The sequence below is a fragment of the Plutella xylostella genome, chromosome 18 (genome assembly GCF_932276165.1).
Source record: "Plutella xylostella chromosome 18, ilPluXylo3.1, whole genome shotgun sequence".
NCBI lineage: Eukaryota > Metazoa > Arthropoda > Insecta > Lepidoptera > Plutellidae > Plutella > Plutella xylostella.
This window is the reverse complement of record NC_063998.1, coordinates 6,624,260-6,644,307: the sequence shown is the minus strand read 5'-3', so window position 1 is coordinate 6,644,307 and position 20,048 is coordinate 6,624,260. Positions and strand designations below refer to the sequence as shown.

The 20,048-nt window shown below is 38.2% G+C and overlaps 2 protein-coding genes and 1 non-coding gene across 3 annotated transcripts; 1 reads left to right on the top strand and 2 right to left on the bottom strand.

Moving 5' to 3' along the window:
- The first annotated feature begins 585 nt into the window (after positions 1–585).
- LOC105388017 (helix-loop-helix protein 1) lies at positions 586–2,791 on the top strand. Its single transcript, XM_038113986.2, has 2 exons — positions 586–722; positions 2,225–2,791. Exons 1-2 carry the CDS (start codon positions 601–603, stop codon positions 2,523–2,525), a joined length of 423 nt encoding a protein of 140 aa, XP_037969914.1. The 5' UTR covers positions 586–600; the 3' UTR covers positions 2,526–2,791.
- A 442-nt stretch (positions 2,792–3,233) lies between these two features.
- On the bottom strand, positions 3,234–7,209 carry LOC119692679 (NPC intracellular cholesterol transporter 1 homolog 1b). Its single transcript, XM_038113985.2, has one exon. The coding sequence runs from the start codon at positions 7,018–7,020 to the stop codon at positions 3,250–3,252; it is 3,771 nt and encodes a 1,256-aa protein (XP_037969913.2). The 5' UTR covers positions 7,021–7,209; the 3' UTR covers positions 3,234–3,249.
- An 11,919-nt stretch (positions 7,210–19,128) lies between these two features.
- Positions 19,129–19,200, bottom strand: Trnaa-cgc. The gene has a single exon. It is a non-coding gene; the product is annotated as a tRNA-Ala (tRNA).
- Between the last annotated feature and the right edge of the window lie 848 nt (positions 19,201–20,048).

Genomic DNA, 20,048 nt, shown 5'->3' with positions numbered 1-20,048 from the left:
CGCAATGTATTATTAATACATCCCTTTACTAGTGCGGGCAGTAAATTTGATTTGATGGGAAATCAAAACAAGTCGTGTTTGAGGGAGCCTCCGGATATTTGGACCAAAGGGGTTGAAACAAGTTGCATGGTGGAATTCTAAAATAAGTAGGTAGTTAGTTTAGCTTAAAAGGGTTTTGGAATCCAGGAATCTGATACCTAATCGTCTGCTCAAATCCTATCCCTGGTTTTCAATACAGTATATAGTTTTTATTGTAGAAAACCGATAAGCACACAACGGTTAAAATCGTTTTGCATCTACTTGGCCACACAGCTGAAGCGTAGCGTAGGACGCCTAGTGGCTGGATGAGAAAGGCCGCCGACAGCTGATATCTACACAGATACATACATATTATTATAATAAGTACAAATCAACATCCAAGACCCGAGTACAAATATCTGTTTTTTAAACAAATATGTATATTATCTGCCTTGACCGGTGCCTAATCGAACCCGGGACCTTCAGCATAGCAGTCAGGATCACTAATAGCTACACCATTAGTCGATTACGGGATGTTGATGACGATTTCTTAACTCCGTCAGGTGGTACGCCCCGCTCAGCATGAAGAGCTGGCTGGAGTCGGTGGGCGGCATGGACGAGGCGGCGCTGTCCTGCATGCTGGCCGAGCCACGGGAGGCGCTGCTCCCCATTAGAGGGAGGGAGAACTTGGCACCGAAGAAAAGGTACACCTGGGGTACAGATACACTCAAGAGCAATTAAATAGTTTCAGTGACATATCACTAAACTACTCCTAAACGAATCTGCAACATTAAAGTACATTTAACAGCGCATGAAAATATTAACAACTAAAAACGGAAATGTGACCAAAATGTTTGAAAAAATTGGGGTTGTTTGGACTTTGGTGACAGAATTTTGTGAGTGGAACTTTTTCAATACTCGTGTGTGTATAATTGTATATGTATTTTGTATTGTATAAATATGCTGGTCTGATTTGGCTGAACGATAACACAATTTTTCAAAGTACGACTCAATTTCATGCTGCGCTACGAATGCTACGTCTCGTAGGCTCGTAGCAACAGACACCCAATGTGCCCGAAGCCCGAAAGTAACGACAAAATAAAACATCATTCTTTAAAAAGATAGCTACTGTAAGTGTGTATAGCTAGTTATGAATAAATACTTTCACATTAACATAAATCTGTAAAAGAAAGAAAAGAAAAAAATTTCGTTCGTCATAAAATATCTAGCCAGTCAGCTTAACATTTTGTTCCATAACTGGAAAAATGGAAATGCAAAGCCATCAGCTATTATAAAATTGAACTATTATTCGTTCTTATCTGCTCATGAAATCGAAGGAACATTTAGTTAAAAGACAGAGAGATTTATTTTGCCGTTCGTAATCGGGTTTATATAGTTTTCTATTCCGTCACGCGATCTTCAACTATGATTACTATAAATGCTTTCACAGGTACCCTATTCAGAGAAAATCCATAGTTTCCCAAGTGATACTGAATATTTACATGCTGCAAATGTGAGGAAAAAATATTTAGTCTAAATATGGTAGCAGTATTTGATTATCCTAAACCTATACTAAATATAAAACTTGACATAATGTAGCATGTTGATACGTTATGTTGAATAAAACTCATAATTTCATACCCGAGGATCGAACCCGGGACCTCTGAGTGTTGAAACAGAACCTCTAACATTAGACCCCCGGGGCAGTGAAAAATCAACATTCGCTGATCTACCATAGCAAAAACATCTTAGGTACACTTACACATAGTACGACATGATTTATTCGCAAACTACGGCAGTAAAATTTTGGTCTACAAATTTATGGGCAAATAAACATACTGATAGTAACATTTCTCGGAGAAAATATTGTATGGAGCACTCTCACCTATAGTTAGCACAAGAAGGAGATTGGCTACTACTATAGCTTAGCCTTGGCATATCTTGACCAGTTAAGACCCTTTTGTAATGTAATCGTATGTCTAGCTAACTTTTACTTTTCGCCCATTTGCTAAATTTTAGACTTCGACTTAACTAAGGTGGACAGTGAATCTATTTAACAGCGATACGACTCGCGACCTGCCACCTATGACCACCCCTGCGGGGATTACAGCCGTGAGCATAAGTATCGTTGCATACCCTGGCAGATACAGAATTAATCGGAAAAATACCATTGTATAGTATTCTGATAGACATTTTGTTTCCCCAGCAGAGACCGGTCGCTGGAGCCATGCTCCCTGTCAGAAGAAGCGTACCTATCCAGCTCTGGCGGCTCTCCCTGCGCCGGCCTGTCCCGGGAAGAGCGGCGGCGGCGGCGGCGAGCCACGCTCAAGTACCGCACCGCCCACGCCACCAGGGAGCGCATCAGGGTCGAGGCCTTCAACGCTGCCTTCGGATCTCTGAGGAGACTGCTCCCAACCCTGCCGCCTGATAAGAAACTGTCCAAAATTGAAATCCTCAGGCTCGCTATCTGCTACATTGCGTATTTGAATCATGTGCTCGACGCTTGAGTTTTTGTTGCGGTGTTTTGTAAATGTGTTGTAAATCTATGTCTTCCTTTTCTTTTAAGAGTCTGTGTATGGACATTTGATAAAGACGGCAAAGCGCTAACTGATGTAAGAAAATTATAAAAGTTGGCAAACTACAGTAGTTGGCATCTAGCTAAGTAATTCTCATTGTTTATTTGTAAAAAGGTAAGATTATTAAGTTATGGAAGTATTTTTGTTTTGATTTACTAAGCAATAAATTTATTCTAGTCAAATGAATCATATCGAATAGATATACACCAAATTAATTAGGTAAGTAAGTAGTTACGTTAGTACCAAATAAAATTCGTAGGATAATGTTTATAAATCTATTAATTTTATTTGTCAAGTCATTTATATACTTATAACTTATTTATCAATAAATAAATGTGTTTACTTATATCTATTCATTCTAGTTGCTAGTTCCTACTAAATGTAACATTTGTCATGAGGTTAAAATCACAGTTAATATCTAATACCTTACATTTTAAATTAATGATGATAATCTCAACAGTGTCATGTATGTAAATAAATTATTATGGATATTTGGTATCAATAAAGTTATCAATATCAGTTTACAATTGTTTCAATCTTATGCATTGCAGTTATAATTATAATATAACTATATTTAGGTGCTTACATAAACATGCAAGCTAACTAAATCTTCTATAATAAATTTATAAAACACAAAAGTACATTAATTATAACATTATTTATTGAAAAAATTATGTAAGTAACTTAAAAGTACAGGCAAGAACACCATACCGTGGAAGAATCCTATTACCACTAGGCCGAAGAACATTCTGAAGAAAAATACCTCAATGACCTCCGTATAAGAAAACGCCAGCACTATTATAGGAATATTAGTCAGTGTAATACCAGTGATGATGGTGGCGCCAACCTTCTTCAAGGCGTCCCCGACTCTCTCCCTCGAGGGGGCATCACTAGTCGCATAAGCGTACACAATGTGATTACAAAACTCCACAGCAATACCAATAGACACTATCAGATTCACACAAGATATGGCATTCAACGGAATGTTCCAAATATACATCATTCCCATCATATCAATCACAACCATTATTGTCGTCAAAATTATTGCGAAAGTGGTTAAGAAGTTGAAACCAGAAGTAAACAAAGTTATTACCAACACACCCACCAGAGAGTAAGCGATAGAAGAGAATGTATCCGTCCATATTGTGAGATATTGTTCATAGAAAGGATAAAATACAGAATACGGGAACACTTCTACATCCAGTCCTGTATTCTTTTGTATTGCTTTTGTAATATTCTCACTGATCTCATATCCATACTTCACAGCAGTAATATATTCCTTAGATGTTCCTAAACCAATATGATAGGCCATGAAAGCAGTGTCATCAACCGAAGCTCGACCATCTGCGTCTAAAACATAATTAACGTAACTGTAGTAACTGGCCAGACCTCCCTTGTTACATATCTCATCAGGAATATCTTGCAAGAAGAAAGGAATATACTCCTGGAATGCTTCAGTCGATGGACGGAGGCCGCTGTCATCGAGAGGAATATCACAATATGAACATAACTCTGACGAATTTGAGCTTTGGCAAAAACTACCGTCCTCTATATTATACCGGCAACAGGAACCAGGAAGATTGCTCCAATCGAAGAAGTCATCAATCCAAGAGTTGGACCCACGAGAAATGTGTGTGACATCTGGATACAGAGAAGCTAAAAATACCTGAGTAATAAGAGAATCGTCGAAGCAGTTTCTTCCACCACAAATAGCGTTTTGATGTTCAGTATTGGTAAAGTTTAAGCCAGATTTAAGTACAAAGAATACGGGTGGGCCGAGTTTAAAAAGATAATTTACGGACTCTAAATATTTATAGACGTAAGAGTCTTTGGGCAAAGATAACTGTTGATCTAAACCAATTTCTAGCTGTGGTATCAACATGACACTTACTGAAACTATTGCCACAAAAATTATAACTACAATAATCTTTACTCTCCAATTGACAATGGATTTGGAGTAAGGCTCCATCAGGCGCTGTGTGACGCTCTGGTAAGGCTCAGCAGAAGTCAAAGGGTTAGTATCATCCAATATCTTTTTTTGTATGCAGAAGAAAATATCTAACCTGTTTTTAGACTCACGATCGTAATCTAGAGACAATAAAGCTATAATAGTGGTTATTTGGAAAACAAAGAGGAACGCTAGTGAAAATGTTGCAAAAATTGCAAAAGTTTGAACAGCTGGAAAGTTTGCCATGGATCCTAAAGCAAAACATGTGATTTGAATTGCTGATGTCCCAAATATCGATGGACCTATTCTTTCCATCATTTTGGAAAAAACAAATATTTTCTGTTTTGCGTCACTGAGCTTATCATTATAATCATCAAACTCTTTTAAATTATTTTTAATATCGTACAAAGTATTGACCATGAGGAACACATTATCAATACCAACAGATAGAATAAAGAATGGAATGACATTGATCGACAATAATGTAGTTGTGATACCAAGGAATCCCATTGTACTTAATGCACAATAGATCGCAACTATTTCCACAGTGATGCTTCCTATAGCGAGCAGGACTTTGCTGCCGGTCAAAAACGCTTTGCACGGTCGCACTTTGCCTAAGGCTAAAGTCACATAAAGGAACATCAAAACGTAGCTTATTGCAATAGGAACTACTTCAGCTCTTGAAACACGATCAATTTCATCTTCAATAGATCTCTCAGTACCATAAGAGACGTCAATGAAATCTGGTTTAGAGTTTTTGACATAATCGTCCAACAAGTCTAAGAACTTTTGTTCCCACTCCAAGACTGGCTTCAATTCATTCTGAGATAGATAATTAGAAATAGGTAAGTTCAGAACTAAAGTATCGGCCTTGAGTCTGTTCGTGCCTTCGTAGCCCCCGAAAGCAATATCAGGTTCGGCACTGCCACCCCAGGGTGCCAAGCAGTCTAATCCCAAATAGTTATTTAAGCAGGTGACAATCTTATCTAGATAAGCAAACTCGCTCACATTAAAGTTCCTATTTTCCCCGAGATACGTAGAAGGTGACATGGTCACGCACCGGTCGAGGTCGGGCGGGCTGCCGGGCACCCGCAGCGGCGCGTAGCACACGTCCTCCAGAACCACCCCGCCCTCGTCCCGACCAAGATTTATTATTTTATCCTCAAGATTCACCAGTTCACGTATAGCTTCAGGTCTGAAAGCAGGACCATACGTGACGTTATCTTTCTCAAATGACTCTAAACCTTCAATTTGAAGAAATACCTGAGCAGCACGATAAAAAGGACCGAATCTAGAGTTGAAGTAATTGAAATCATGACGACTTCTCGAGTCCGGTGCTGACCATATGTCAATAGGTTTGGAACTAACTTGTAGCTGATTTAGTCCGAAATACATCAGGAAAGCCAGGCATGTCGTCAGCCATATTATCAACATTGGATTCCCAGCAGCAAAGGCTCCAATATTAGAAAATACTTTCTGATTGACTCTTATTACTTTGTTTACCTTGTTCGGTTTGGTACTGTGTTGCTGATCATGACTATTGGCACGCATTCTTTTGTACTCTAATAATGTAAGAACCGTGAAAATTGTGACTATAACGACGAAGAAGGTAAGTCCTACAGCAAAACCGGTGCAGTGCACGGAGAGAAGAGTGCAGACGTCGGGCAGCGAGGGCTCCTGGCCCGCGGGGCAGGCGGCGCGGCAGTCCACGCAGCCGCACGGCGCGTCGCCCGCCGCCGTCTCGCTGCACGCCGGCGCGCGCGCGCTCATCGACTCCTCGCGATCGGCCCACGGGATGAAGTTCACTTGCGTCGGCGTGAACGGGTTATTCTCCACATCCCCGCTGAAGCCGAACCACGCCTCGGCGTTACACTCTGCAGCGCCGCCGCACATCAGGTTGACGGCCGGTAGACCCGTCTGCGGCACGATCACATCCGAGCACGAGTTGAAGGCGCCGTAGAAGAAGTCCTCGTGCAGGTAGTAGTCGATCTCGGTGACGTAATCGGAGCCGTCCGGCGCCGTGTCCTGCTGCACCTTGACGAAGCGACTCTGCTCGGGCGAGCAGTTCATCTCGCAGATCTGTCGCACGAAGTTCTTGAGGCAGGTGGGGCAGCGACCTAGCGCGCCGTCAGCCATGTTCATGCTTGCAGCCATAGACAGGAACTGGTCCACCTCGCAGCACGTATAGACGTCGTCGTCCTCCTTGCGAGTGCCGTCGTCGTGGTAGAGCAGGTGCGGGCAGCGCTGCTCGAGGATGGCGCGCACCTCGTCGCGCGTGGGCTGGTCGAGGCCGGCGTGCATGAGCCGCAGCGCCGGCCCGGAGTAGGCGCAGGCCTGCGGGAAGCCGCCCACGGTGTGGCACTGCCCCCACATCGCGCACTGATGCGTCGGGTTCGGCATCTCCGGGATGCCGTCCCACGGCGCGCCCCGCACTGTCGCCGAAGCAAACACCAACATAAACACTGCTGTTATTTTCATTTTCTTTATTCTATTTTACACTAAAAAGAACATTATGTGACTTAGTGGAGTAACATCTCCTTCTTCGGAAGGACGATAGTCCCAAATGGCCGAATATTAATAACGTTTCAGCTAATCACTGTAGTTTAATTGATAAGCGCTATCATTAATTTGTTCGCAGGTGAATATTTCTCAGATAGTGAGACGATAACGCTAGTCTATGATATGATACTTTGTATTACATTTGGATTAAATATCAGCTTTAACCAAAGTGAAAGGCAATATAATATGCATGAGTGTTCTCCATCACGTGCACAATTCAATAATAGGTAAGTATAGTACTTACCTGTACGGTACCTTGGTAGGATCAATCTTTCCACGTATACCTATACTTATGTTTGAGGAGAATTATTTTTTCTACAAACATAAAAAATATTGCATAAATTATTGTAAAATTACTTTTCTTTACTAGTGTAAGATTATTTTGTTATGTAATTTATGTATCCTTGTAGTCAAATGAAACTTAATATCGAATAGTACTTTTCTAAATAGGTATTTATGTGCTAAGTTAAATAGTTGTTCAGTAGGTATGTTCAGTGTTCACTCCATCACGTGCACAATTATTAGACTTCTAAGAAAATAAGTGTAGGTACCTACTTGTATTCCTACGTCTTGTTTAGGTGTGAGACGTGAGGGGGCTGCGTGGAGCAGGTGCGGCCCCGGCCCGGCCGCCCCCGGGGACCGCGGCCGGGCCGCAGCTGAGACGGCGGCGGCGGCGACGGCTATACCATACATTTATTATGAGCCAATAATATCCAGCGGGTGGCCGACGGATTTTATCACAGATTGTGAATGTGACTGTAACACTTGCCTCTTGCCTCATTTTCATATGAGATAGGTAAAAATTTCAGTGACAACTTATTAATAAATAATTATTAAGTAGGTACCTACATACTTACTTAAAGTTATACCTGGATCTTTTATTCGACGGAATTCTGACATTTCAAAAGTGATGCTACTTAAAAAGCTCTTAACCGAAAAAAGGAAAAAATTGGATCCATCTCTGGGCAATAAAAAAATAAAATGACAGATAATGTATGGAATTCATATTAATTACTTTATTTTATTCTTTAGCTGGCATCACTTCCTACTAAATTCAGGGATAGTGAACCTTTTTAATCGATTTCAAAAAAAGATTATCTATTCGGTACATACTCGTATGTACTTATGTAAGATTATTGGGACTGCACAACAAACAAATATACTTGCAAAATTTTATAGATGTATGTATGTTTATAATGTTTGTCCACGCAGATCTCCGAAACGATTGAACCGATTGCCACTATTATTTTTTTTAATGGCTTACATTGAGCAGTCTAAGTATCATCATAATCGGTTAGTATTAATAATGATTAGATATTCTATTCTATTCTCTTTGGGGATGTAAGTACCTGCACCTGGCTCTCACGAGTGGAACCTTTGTGCATATCCCCAAGGTCTAAACTGCCTTCCTAAGCTTGGACCATTTCCCACCATGCTGGTCCACTGCGGGTTGGTGGGTTCACATATCTACACTCGCGAGCAACCAAATCGACTCAAGCCTTCACGGCGCACATATACATTGATTTTCCTAAAACGATAAATGGTAAATATAAAAGTGATATGTCATTCGAAAGCTGAAGAATTAGGCTTTCAATTAAGATCAATACCATAAAAAAAAACTAAGCGCAGATTTAATGACGCATTTTAATTGCCCGTCAGTGTTAATTACCTCATTAGGAATCCACGCCTTGCGCTACCTGATCCCGCTATAAAACCTTTCCACATCCGGTGTACCTTATCAGTCGCTTGTTGCAAGTTGACCGGTACACATCTCGTTGCATTGTATTCCTTGTTTTCGCAAACCCATGGATACCACACCAGAAGAAGCTGCTCAAGTTGTTGCCTTGCTGCAACAAGGGTTAAGTCAGCGAGCAGTCGCTGCCCAGCTCCACTTGAGCCAGTCTGCTGTATCCCGAGTATACAGACGGTTCCAAGAGACTGGTGCCTTCAATCGAAGACCAAGAACGGGCCGCCACCGCTGCACTTCAGAGAGAGACGACCGCTTCATTGTCTCAACCTCGCTGCGCAATCGACACCTTACGGGCGTTGATGTGCAGCAAGAACTGAGACGTGTACGACAAGTGGCTGTCAGCGAGTGGACAGTGAGAAGACGCTTGAAGGAAGCCAACTTGACACCAAAAAGACCTGCATCAGGCCCCAAATTGACTGCAGGCCACCGACAAGCGCGTCTTCAGTTTGCTCGAGAGCATCTCGATTGGAGCATTGCGCAATGGCGGTCGGTCCTGTTTACTGATGAGTGCAGAGTGTGTCTGCATGGCAGTGACAGGAGAGGCCGGGTCTACCGGCGTCCGGGGGAACGATTTGCCCAATGTTGTTTCGCTGAAACAGTAGCATATGGCGGCGGTTCCTGCATGATGTGGGCTGGTATTTCTCTAGAGGGAAAAACCGCACTTGTTTTCGTGCCTGGAGGCGGCCGAGGAGGCGGGTTAACAGCTGATCGGTACATCACCGACATTCTACTCGGTCATGTTGTGCCCTATGCAGAATTTGTCGGTGAAGACTTCGTGCTAATGCACGACAATGCCCGCTGCCACACGGCACGAGTCAGTCGGCAGTTTCTGAGAGAGAAGGAATTGCGCACGATGGACTGGCCTGCGCTCAGTCCTGACCTGAATCCCATCGAACACTTATGGGACGAGCTCAAAAGAAGAGTTCGGGCCAGGAATCCAGTCCCTGCAAGCGTGGACGAGCTGAAGACAGCTTTATTAGAGGAGTGGGACGGCATTCCTCAGGAAACTGTCAAAAAGTTGATAAGGTCTATGAGAAACAGGCTGCAGGCTGTAATTAGGGCAAGAGGGGGCAATACAAAGTATTGATTTAAATAAATAAATTTTTATCTTAACATTTTTTGTTTAATTTGTATAATACGATACCCATACCCTTTTTTCCTAAATTCCCGTTTTTCCTACAATTGCGTTCAGACATCATTTATTTCAAAAATGATGAATGGATTTCAATAATAATGATATCAAATTAAAGCTGACATCTTAAGCTTTTAAATGACATATCATTTTTATTATTTCTATTCATAATTTTACTTGTATTAATGTATGTTTGCGCCGTCAAGGCTTGAGTCGATTTGGTTGCTCGCGAGTGTAGATGTGCTAAATCTAGATATGCAGGTTTCCTCACGATGATTTCCTTCACCGTAAGAGCGATGGTATACATTGTACTTAAGTTAAAAGAACTCATTGGTACATGTCAGCGCCGGGATTCGAACCCGCATCTCTTGCGTGAGAAGCGGGCGCTTACCCGACAGAGCTACCACCGCTCTTATTATTATTTAATAATCGATTAGATATTTTAATAATCAATTATATTTTTTCTTTATTTATTAATTTATACTTTAATTAAGTATATTATTTTTGTGATGTAAAGGGACGTAATTATTACTCACCGTAGATAAATCCCCTTTTAATTTGGAGCGCCGCACTTAATAAAATGTATAGGTACATTCACTAACAAATAAAATGTATAGAGTAGTTTAGACTTAGATGTTCAGGGGGGTCACTCTCTAAAGCGACGAACGAACGAACAAGAATTGGCCATGCTACCAATTTACGATATGTATTTTTTATAATTAGGGTTCCGTAGCCAAAATGGCAAAAACGGAACCCTTATAGTTTCGTCATGTCCGTCTGTCCGTCTGTCCGTCTGTCACAGCCGATTTACTCGGAAACTATAAGTACTACAGTGATGAAATTTGATGGGAATATGTGTTGTATGAACCGCTACAAAAATATGACACTAAATAGTAAAAAAAAGAATTGGGGGTGGGGCCCCCCATACATGTAACTGAGGGATGAATTTTTTTTTTCGATGTACATACCCGTGTGGGGTATCAATGGAAAGGTCTTTTAAAATGATATAAAGTTTTTTAAAAAACATTTTTCTTAAAGTGAACGGTTTTTGAGATATCAGCTCTCAAAGTCGTAAAAAGTATGTCCCCCCCCCCTCTATTTTTATAACTACGGGGTATAAAATTCTAAAAAAAATAGAGGTGATGCATGCTAATTAACTCTTTCAACGATTTTTGGTTTGATCAAAGTATCTCTTATAGTTTTTGAGATAGGTTGATTTAACTGTAAACGGAACCCTTTGTGCGCGAGCCCGACTCGCACTTGGCCGGTTTTTTATTTTGAAAATATAGACCATTTTAAGAAACTAATTTCGTTATTTTTAATTTTTATTAATTACAACTATTTTTAATATAATTTCAAAATTTGGCCGGCTGAATGGATGTATGACGTCACAGAACGTACTAAAATATTGGTGCCTTTGCCTGCGCCACAAAAAAATCAAGTGTCACTTAACGTCAGTGAGGTAGAATGTCATTGTCATCTGTCATCTGACTCTTAACCTACAAATTATACTCTGTGAAGCAATAATACTCACTGAAGAAATACTATTTTTGTTCTTGTTGTCATCGTAGTATCCACTGGTTATTATTTATTCGTAGTAGAGATTCAAAACAAGGTAGAAAATAAATAAATTAAATCAATAAAGAGAAATAAACACACTGGCACCTACTCTGTGCACACGGGTGACACGGGCTGTGAGGTTCACAGAGTACATGAGGTTTGCGTTTATTGACGTTTGACGTTTACTTTTGTTTTGTAGGCAAATGCATTCTGTGCATATATCCTAATCAGTATGTATATTATACTCTATGATCCTAATGTGATGTCATAGAAAGGACAAATGAAGGTTATTAGTTTTTATTGAATAATAAAAAAAATAGAGACCTAATTTAAAATCTGATGACCAGAAATTGTACTGGAAGCATATTCCTCGAAACGGTTTTAAGCATTTCATTCTTGTTCAAAAAGTTAGCATGGCCAATTGTCACGCAATCGGCACGCTTAATACAACGAGATAGAGCCGAGCTCTTGTTCGTTCGTTTGTTTGATTTTGGTAGTGGCCCTCCAGACTCGTATTGAAAAAAGGGCTCAGCCAAAAAAGGTTTGTGATCTCTGACATGTCAAAAGTAGATAACTGTCAGAATTCCGTCGAATAAAAGATCCAGGTATAGGTAGGTACTCTGGTAGGTAGGTAACATAATACCTATGATCGTAGGTAATTTGGTCTAACCCACAATATCATATTATTATGAAAAAAGAAAAGTCCTAGTTAGCTGGGATAACATTTCATGATTTAATAAGAGGCAAGTATGTAGGGAGTAGGTAGGTAGGTACTTAAGTACTTAAAATACGAATCTCTCATTATCTACTAAATAGTTAGAAGTGCTTGCTACAAAATAAAATAGGAACAGTATTGATTGATGAATAAAATCCGGTAATGTGATAGTTTTTTAAGTGAATTTGAGCACAATGGCTTGCCATAGCCGCGTGTTGGACCGTGAAATTGAGGGGCCGCGCGATCGATTCATGTCATTTTATCCAACGGAAAATAAGATTGTGATTAGTTTTATTTATTTGGTTTATTACCTACTAAACTTATTAGAATAAATCTACAATTATGGCACAAATATGGATGTAATTATCTGGAAAAGTTATTTGCAGCCATGCAGCCATAGCTTTTTAGCTTTCGATAATGACGCTACTCGCTTTTCAAACTCACCCAAATGTTCACAAATGCAACAACATCAATTATAAATTTTTGCACCGAAAACTTTTTTATTTTATTTTGTTAAATTTTCAGATGCCGCCAAAAAGAAAAGCTATGTTTTTTTACTTCTTTTGTTTCTTCTTTCTCCGCACGCAACGAACGTGGCAAAGGTTCTAGGTAGCCAACAGCCTAATCCCCATAAAATAAAATAAACTATTTACTATTAATGTACTTAAATGTAAATTATTTACTGTTTTACTGTACCTACTAACAATATTAAATTTAGGTTAGGTTAGATTGTTTGTGTAAAAATATTTAAGTAGGTAGGGGAGACCGGGGACAAAAGTAACAGCGGGTCGAAAGTAACAAAGACTCTGTAGACTTCCCCAATAGCCGAAACGTCGCTCGCGACCGCTGGTTGACAGCTTGCACTGCCCCCCGCGCATGCTATCATTTTCCGCGCCCAAGCCGCGGTGCAAGTTTGTGTTAGTGAGCATTTCGTGATTTTACACACCAAAAGTAAGTTTTTTGGTGTTTATTCATTTAGTGTTCACGTAGAATTAAGATGCCAAGAATCATATGACTATTTGCTCATTGATTCATTATAAGATTGTCTCTAGCATGTTATAAATTGTTTTCGAATAACACGTGCTGTTTTAAAGTTATGTCGCCTGATATTTCAAAAATGGGGATGGGTACAAAAGTAACAACTCGCGGCAGGACAAAAGTAACATGTTACTTTGGTTAGTTTGCCATATCACATTGTAAATTTTTATTTTTTGTTGTTATGATTGGATATTTGTGCCATAATATTGTATATTATAGCACAAATAAAACAACTTCTTATCAGTTAGTCAGTTTAAATGATGGATCTCATTTAAAGTTTATCTTAAGAAGGTTTTTTTAGTTTTGTCAATAAGTTATAAGTTTTTTTAGTTTTGATAGTTTTTTAAGAAGTTTTCTTAACTAAATAATTTGATTGATTTTTTTGTTCTTTATTTGGAATCGTATTTATAACATTGGACAGAATTTATGGGTTGTTTCTTTCGACCCATGCCTTGTTACTTTCGCCCTGCCGATGGGGTCGAAAGTAACGATTTCCCTTTTTTTTTTGAGGCTTTAAAATTGCTAAAATTCGGGATGCATTAAGTAAAGTAATCATGGATATTTGTAGACTATAGACGAAAGTTTTATGTGACTATATTTATTTTATCGTAAATGTTATTAATAACGAGAAATCAGACAGAAACTACAAACTGTTACTTTTGTCCCCGGTCTCCCCTAAGTACCTACTTAATTTGATTAGCGATATGCAGAAGAAACCGCTCTTAAATAATGTGTTAACTAGTATTTACTACTTATTGGAAGGATTATAAAAAATCCCCCCATTTGATTATACAAATAAAACGCTCATTTTCACTTTCACACATCGTCCGTTACGAGGCGTAACCGTGATGACACGTCGCGTGCGTCATTAGATGGATTGACCAAGAATTGCAGTCTGGGGAAATCTACGTCCCAGCGGCTCGGAATTAACTTGTAATTGATACCGGCCGAGGGGAGAAGCCATTTGCAGTTCCCACAATCAGCTTTTGGTTTTTTCTGACTGTTACGAGTACAACCATGGCGACTTTAGATAGGTAGGTAGGTACCATGGAAGTAATAAGTACTAAATATGTACTTACTTATTATTTCCATGGTAGGTACCAAGTCATACGTAGGTATACCGTCCTATTCAGAATAACACAGATAATGAAATAAAGTTGTTTAAGGGCTTTGATAAACAATATACGAACAAGATGGTGAGTCACATTATCACAAAGCTAAAATAAAAACAGTCCGCATTTTGTTTAATGTCAAGCCGAGATCCAAAATGACGACGATTGTACCAATGCATTTATTATTTTACTCTTTATACCAACGACTTACTTACCTATATCATTAATTATCAAATGAGGATTTATATTACCTTATTAGTCGAGACGTTTTTTGGCTCTGACACTCCATCTTGTTCGTATATTGTTTAACAAAGTTCGAGGGTTTACTTACGGATTATGCTTGTGTATGGTTTATGATAACTAAACTTGCACAAACATTTAAATCTAGATTTAGTGTCAATTTCGATTTAAGAAACGTCAATCCATATAAAATTTGACACTAAATCTAGAATTAATATGTTGGTGCAAGTTTAGTTATCATAAACTATACACAAGCATAATCACAGTTAACTTTAATCTATCTACAGTGCCACAAACTTATCTGTTCCGGTGAGAGCGAACTAAATTGATCCAAATCTCATTATTTACTAATGAATTATATATTAATATAGATTAGATGGGTTAATTAAAACCACAAGAGCGAATTACCACTACTGGCAAACTTAAAATCTTATAGAATGAAGAAATATTACACATTTACGTGAGCTGTCACCGGAACAGATAAGTTTGTGGCACTATATGATTGTAGTAACGCCATCTATGGAATTTGTAAACCTTCTTGGTCGAAATCTCTATGATACGGTGAAATGGTGAGAACCATAGACAATGGATGAATATGTCAAATAATGTCAGAACCATAACCAACATGTGCAGTCGTTTCGCAAGTAATTTCCAGTCTAAACAATAGATGGCAGTAGATACTCAATGTTTATAAAGCGCTACCTAGGGGGTGATAGCTAATCATATTTAGTAATGCTACTCGACAACAGGTAGCGCTACTTGTATTTGAAAAGCCAATTTATAGAGAAAATTAGAAAAAGACTTCGAGAAAAGGAGGTAGTTCTTAATTTGTCTGTATGTCTTCTAAATCATTATTTTTTTAAAATATAATTTACTACATTATAAGTAATTAATTATCAAACGAATAAGAATCTTTCCCATAATAATATCCTTAATAGTCGATAACTACGTAGGTATATAACTAGACCAACTACCTACTCCTGAAATCCTGAAAATCTACCTAACCTAACTTAAATAGGACCTACATAGGTTCAATAACTGCAACCGTTTACTAAAACTCTAGCGCATGACGCAAGATAACGCTGGATTTACCTAATTTCAAATGCTTATTACCATAAACCAATTCAAGATAACACCGTGTATGCTACTGCCTATTGTGTGCTTTGTATTGCAGTTGAAAACTCACTAGTTTGAAAGTTTCACCGGTCGCTTCGGTTAGTAAAGATTGCGTTGACCTAGTTTCTGAAATCTTCAGCACCCACGCTACGTCACAGCTGTAATTCCGTGTAAAGAATAATGTAATGTAACGTATGGATCGATGACGTGATCCTCAATAATGAAATCATTTTTAACCGACTTCAAAAAAAGGAGGAGGTTCTCAATTCGTCGGGATCTTTTTTTTTTTTTTTTATATATTTTTTTTTATGTATGTTCACCGATTACTCCGCCGTTTATGGACCGATTTTGAAAATTCTTTTTTTGTTGTATTGCATTGAGCTCCCAGGTGGTCCCATTTTTTTTTCAGAATTTTAGTTCACCCCCAAGGGTGGGTAAAGGGGTAAAAACAGGGTATGAATTTCAATTTTGGGCACATATTAACCGATTCTAATGAAATTAAGAATGTAAATATAGTTCTTATAACAAAAAAATATGATAGTGACCTTGAGCTGATCTGATGATGGAAACGGAAGGCAGTCAGGGGAACTCCTCAACGGTATATAGCAACTACTTCGTGTTTAGGCTTGAATGATTCGTATTGATTAGTAGGACTTTTTGGTATCATTTGCACGTTACTTTTGATTGAAAAATATTACAAATAAACTAAAAACTATAAAATAAAATAATAATTTAAAAAATTAAAAAACCGACTTCAAAAAACCACTAAAATGTAAGAAATTATTTAAGGTTTACACAAATTCTACTCGTATGTGACAGTACAAATATACCTAAGCAGGAACTGTTCTTTTTTGAAGTTGGTGCCATATTTCTTCAGATTACCTACTTTGTCACCGCACCAACATCAAAAGAGAACAGTTCCTGCTTAGGTATATTTGTACTGTCACATACGAGTAGAATTTGTGTAAACCTTAAATAATTTCTTACATTTTAGTGGTTTTTTGAAGTCGGTTTTTTAATTTTTTAAATTATTATTAATTCTTCCTTTATTTTAAAGAAGCATAATTATACTTACTTACTTACTTATTTATCAACTAGAGATCACCAGAGGCCATAACTCAAAAATTTGCTAGGCTAGTTTTAGGTCCCCATCATGAGACAGGGTGCACGAGGGTTGCAGTGAACAACCATTTCTATACAGGTACACCTTTTCAACGCTGTAGAGAAAAACATAATTATTATACTATTAAATGTAAATTGAATTAAATGTATTAAATGTACATAACATTTAATTCAGAATTCCGACGGTCTTATTTAACATTAAATTATTTAACATTAAATTCACCTATGGCTGGGTCTGATTCAGACCCTATTTTTTTGTCGTGGTTTAATAAGGCCTTGTCAGGAGACGCTACATCATGAATGGCGCAGCTAAGCACACCGTACCATTCTTTAGTGATACAATAGGTACATGTGACAATGGAGATTACTTATAGGAACCTTAGTGCAATTTTAGCAGCTTTGCCATGTCGGAACCACACCCTTATCGAGTAGCAAGTAGAACGGATGGGCGTTTTACGATGGACTCTGCAGATAAACAAATATTCTGCCAACTAGTTACCTCACTAGTCGTCACGAGATATGTATTTATGTGTATAGTGTCTGTTTCTGCTGTCGGCCCCGAGACGGCGGTAGATACCGTCATCGGTCGCAGGTACTACACCAAAATGAAATAGCAAGAACCATTCAGCGACATGTACGTACCTAGTAGCTACAAAATTTTCTTCTTTCAGCTTTTATACAAAACATTGAAAAAGTTTCATTTTAGGAACTATCAAGTTGTTTGTACCGAACTGTACTAGAATAGTCTTCTTCTTCTTCTTCTTGACTCCCGCTACTCCTCCGAGGAGTCTGGGGCTGACTCCAAGCGCTTCCATCCTTCTCAGTCGGTGACCAGCTAGTTAGTTGAGCTCTGGCCACTATTTTATAATTAGCATTTTGCCGTGTATTTATAGAATCGCGGTGAATCACACAACAGTATTAGACACAATAATTTACACATAGTCATGCAATAAATACTTGTTGCGGTAGGTACAATCCGTAAACACTTAGAATAGGATTCACTTATGCATTCGTCGTGATCATGATCATGAGGCGTTTCCATTACATACTGTAATAAATAAACTTTGCCAGTATTAGGTACCTGTAAGTACAATTTATCCAACTAGGTACTTATACCTAGTTGGATAAATTGTACTTATAGCTAACTACCTAACCATCCATACTACCCATATAAGTAATTATGATAGATGTAGATATACTTACATAAATATCCCAGGTAAACTATCTAAAAAATATATATTATTCTTATGGAAACGGGATATTTCAGTGAGAACAATATTTACAAGTAACATTGATGATTTCACGCGCGCGCGGTGCGCGTCGAGTCGACGTCACGAAACGATTCTATTTCGGGATAACTTCGGGAGCCGAATTAGGAACAACTAACAACTAGATAGGTATACCTAGGTTAGTAAATTTTTAGTTACACTTAATAACTATTGTACCTAACCTGTGCAGTCAGCAAAAGTACTTATAACATTGGCTATCCCAGACTGGCGGGTGATACGTATCAGTAAAAGATCGTCTCATCTTGATGCCTAGATATTTTTTCCTGTCTAACTTAGTTATCTCCATTACTTATACTAATTTTGTAATATAAAAAAAAACTTCGTGAATTTTTCGTATTTTTGTCGGCAAAAATTATAGTGACGGGAAGGTTTTATGTAAAAGTATCGATACAATTTCTGAGGGTCCATACGGAAGAGACGAACGGCGCCGACAGTAACGTGGTATTTTTTTAGTGCCTACATAATATTAATGTGCAAGTATTCAAAAATATATTTTAAAAATTTTAATTTCCTATATTTGAGATTATATTTTATTGTTAAATAAGCAATTTTTGTATAAATAAGTCATCAGACTAATACTAGTCGAAGTCTTTCTAAATCCGATCAAGCAATGATTTCATAATTCAAGTGTAGGGTTTTTTCCACTGTAAAGGCAAACCACCACTTTACGTGTCCAAAGACTCCAAAGCCAGCAATGTTTATAAACATCTTTGGAAATTTTTATTCACCTTGCGCAGAAATGACTAGCTAAGTGTGTCGGAATATATGTGAATATTATGGAACGCAAAGTATATTATATTGCCATAGTCCAATTAAAAATATACGTAGGTAATAATAAAAAATCAGTGCAATCAGTAAAATATCCTTTTAAAAAAATTACACACATAATTAAAAAGTACTGAAGTACCGAATAAAATTTAGGTCTGAGTTATTGCGTCTCCAAAAGTATATTTTGGAGGAGCTGGGATTTGAACCCAGGACTTTCAGCATGCGAAGCAGACACTCTACCACTGAGTTACACCCCCATGAGACATTGACTGTGAAATATAACAAAATATTCTGATATCATCAGGACCATAGAGCACTGTGGCAGACCTCGAGAGAGACCTATCTCCACCAATTAATGATACGTACCTAATTATTATTATTACAATACATATTGTATTATTGAATTAAGATTATTTGAGCAATTAGGCGTTAAAAACAATTTATTTTCTAGAGTATAAAGTAACCCCCTTATTCATAGAAAAGTTACAAGACGTTTTAACTAATAAACTGTTTTGTCCCTCTCTGTCGAAGAACAAATTGTTCTTTGTCGGAGAGGGACAAAACAGTTTATTAGTTAAAACGTTTTGTAACTTCTCTATGAATAAGGGGGTATGTCTCCAAAAAGGATGTTAACATTATCAACATTAAAATTAATTCCGATTTAATAATTCCATTTTAAGTGAATAATTTGGCTTTGCTTAGTTATTAAGACAAATCACCTACCTAGATCTCTCTACTAAAGGAAAAATACCACGGACATAAGCTCAGTTAGCGCCAAACTCCAGAACATCGCGTTAAACCAACTAAATGCAACAAGATGACTCAATAATTGCTTATTTATTTTCAATGTTATCTGCAGTATCAGTCGTTAACCTCTAGAGCACGTGCTCATAGTAAGCATAAGTAGTATTTTGTTGGATTTGAAGCTGTAGCTCTCAACCAAGAAGCAAAATTTTATGCCATTCAAGCTCTAGAGAAAGACAGGTAACAAAATTCATTTGGCCGACGACCGAGAAGTATACATAGCTGAGAGCTATTCGTAAAATAGAACGTCAAGTTGCTTTGAGTGAAAGAGAACGATTTATGGGGGAACGTACAAGTGAGA

Bases quoted from the DNA above. Each gene is read 5' to 3' on its own strand.
- LOC105388017 (XM_038113986.2), top strand. From the start codon at position 601: ATGAAGAGCTGGCTGGAGTCGGTGGGCGGCATGGACGAGGCGGCGCTG. The intron at 723-2,224 runs GTACACCTGGGG...TTGTTTCCCCAG, and splicing joins AACTTGGCACCGAAGAAAAG to CAGAGACCGGTCGCTGGAGC.
- LOC119692679 (XM_038113985.2), bottom strand. From the start codon at position 7,020: ATGAAAATAACAGCAGTGTTTATGTTGGTGTTTGCTTCGGCGACAGTG.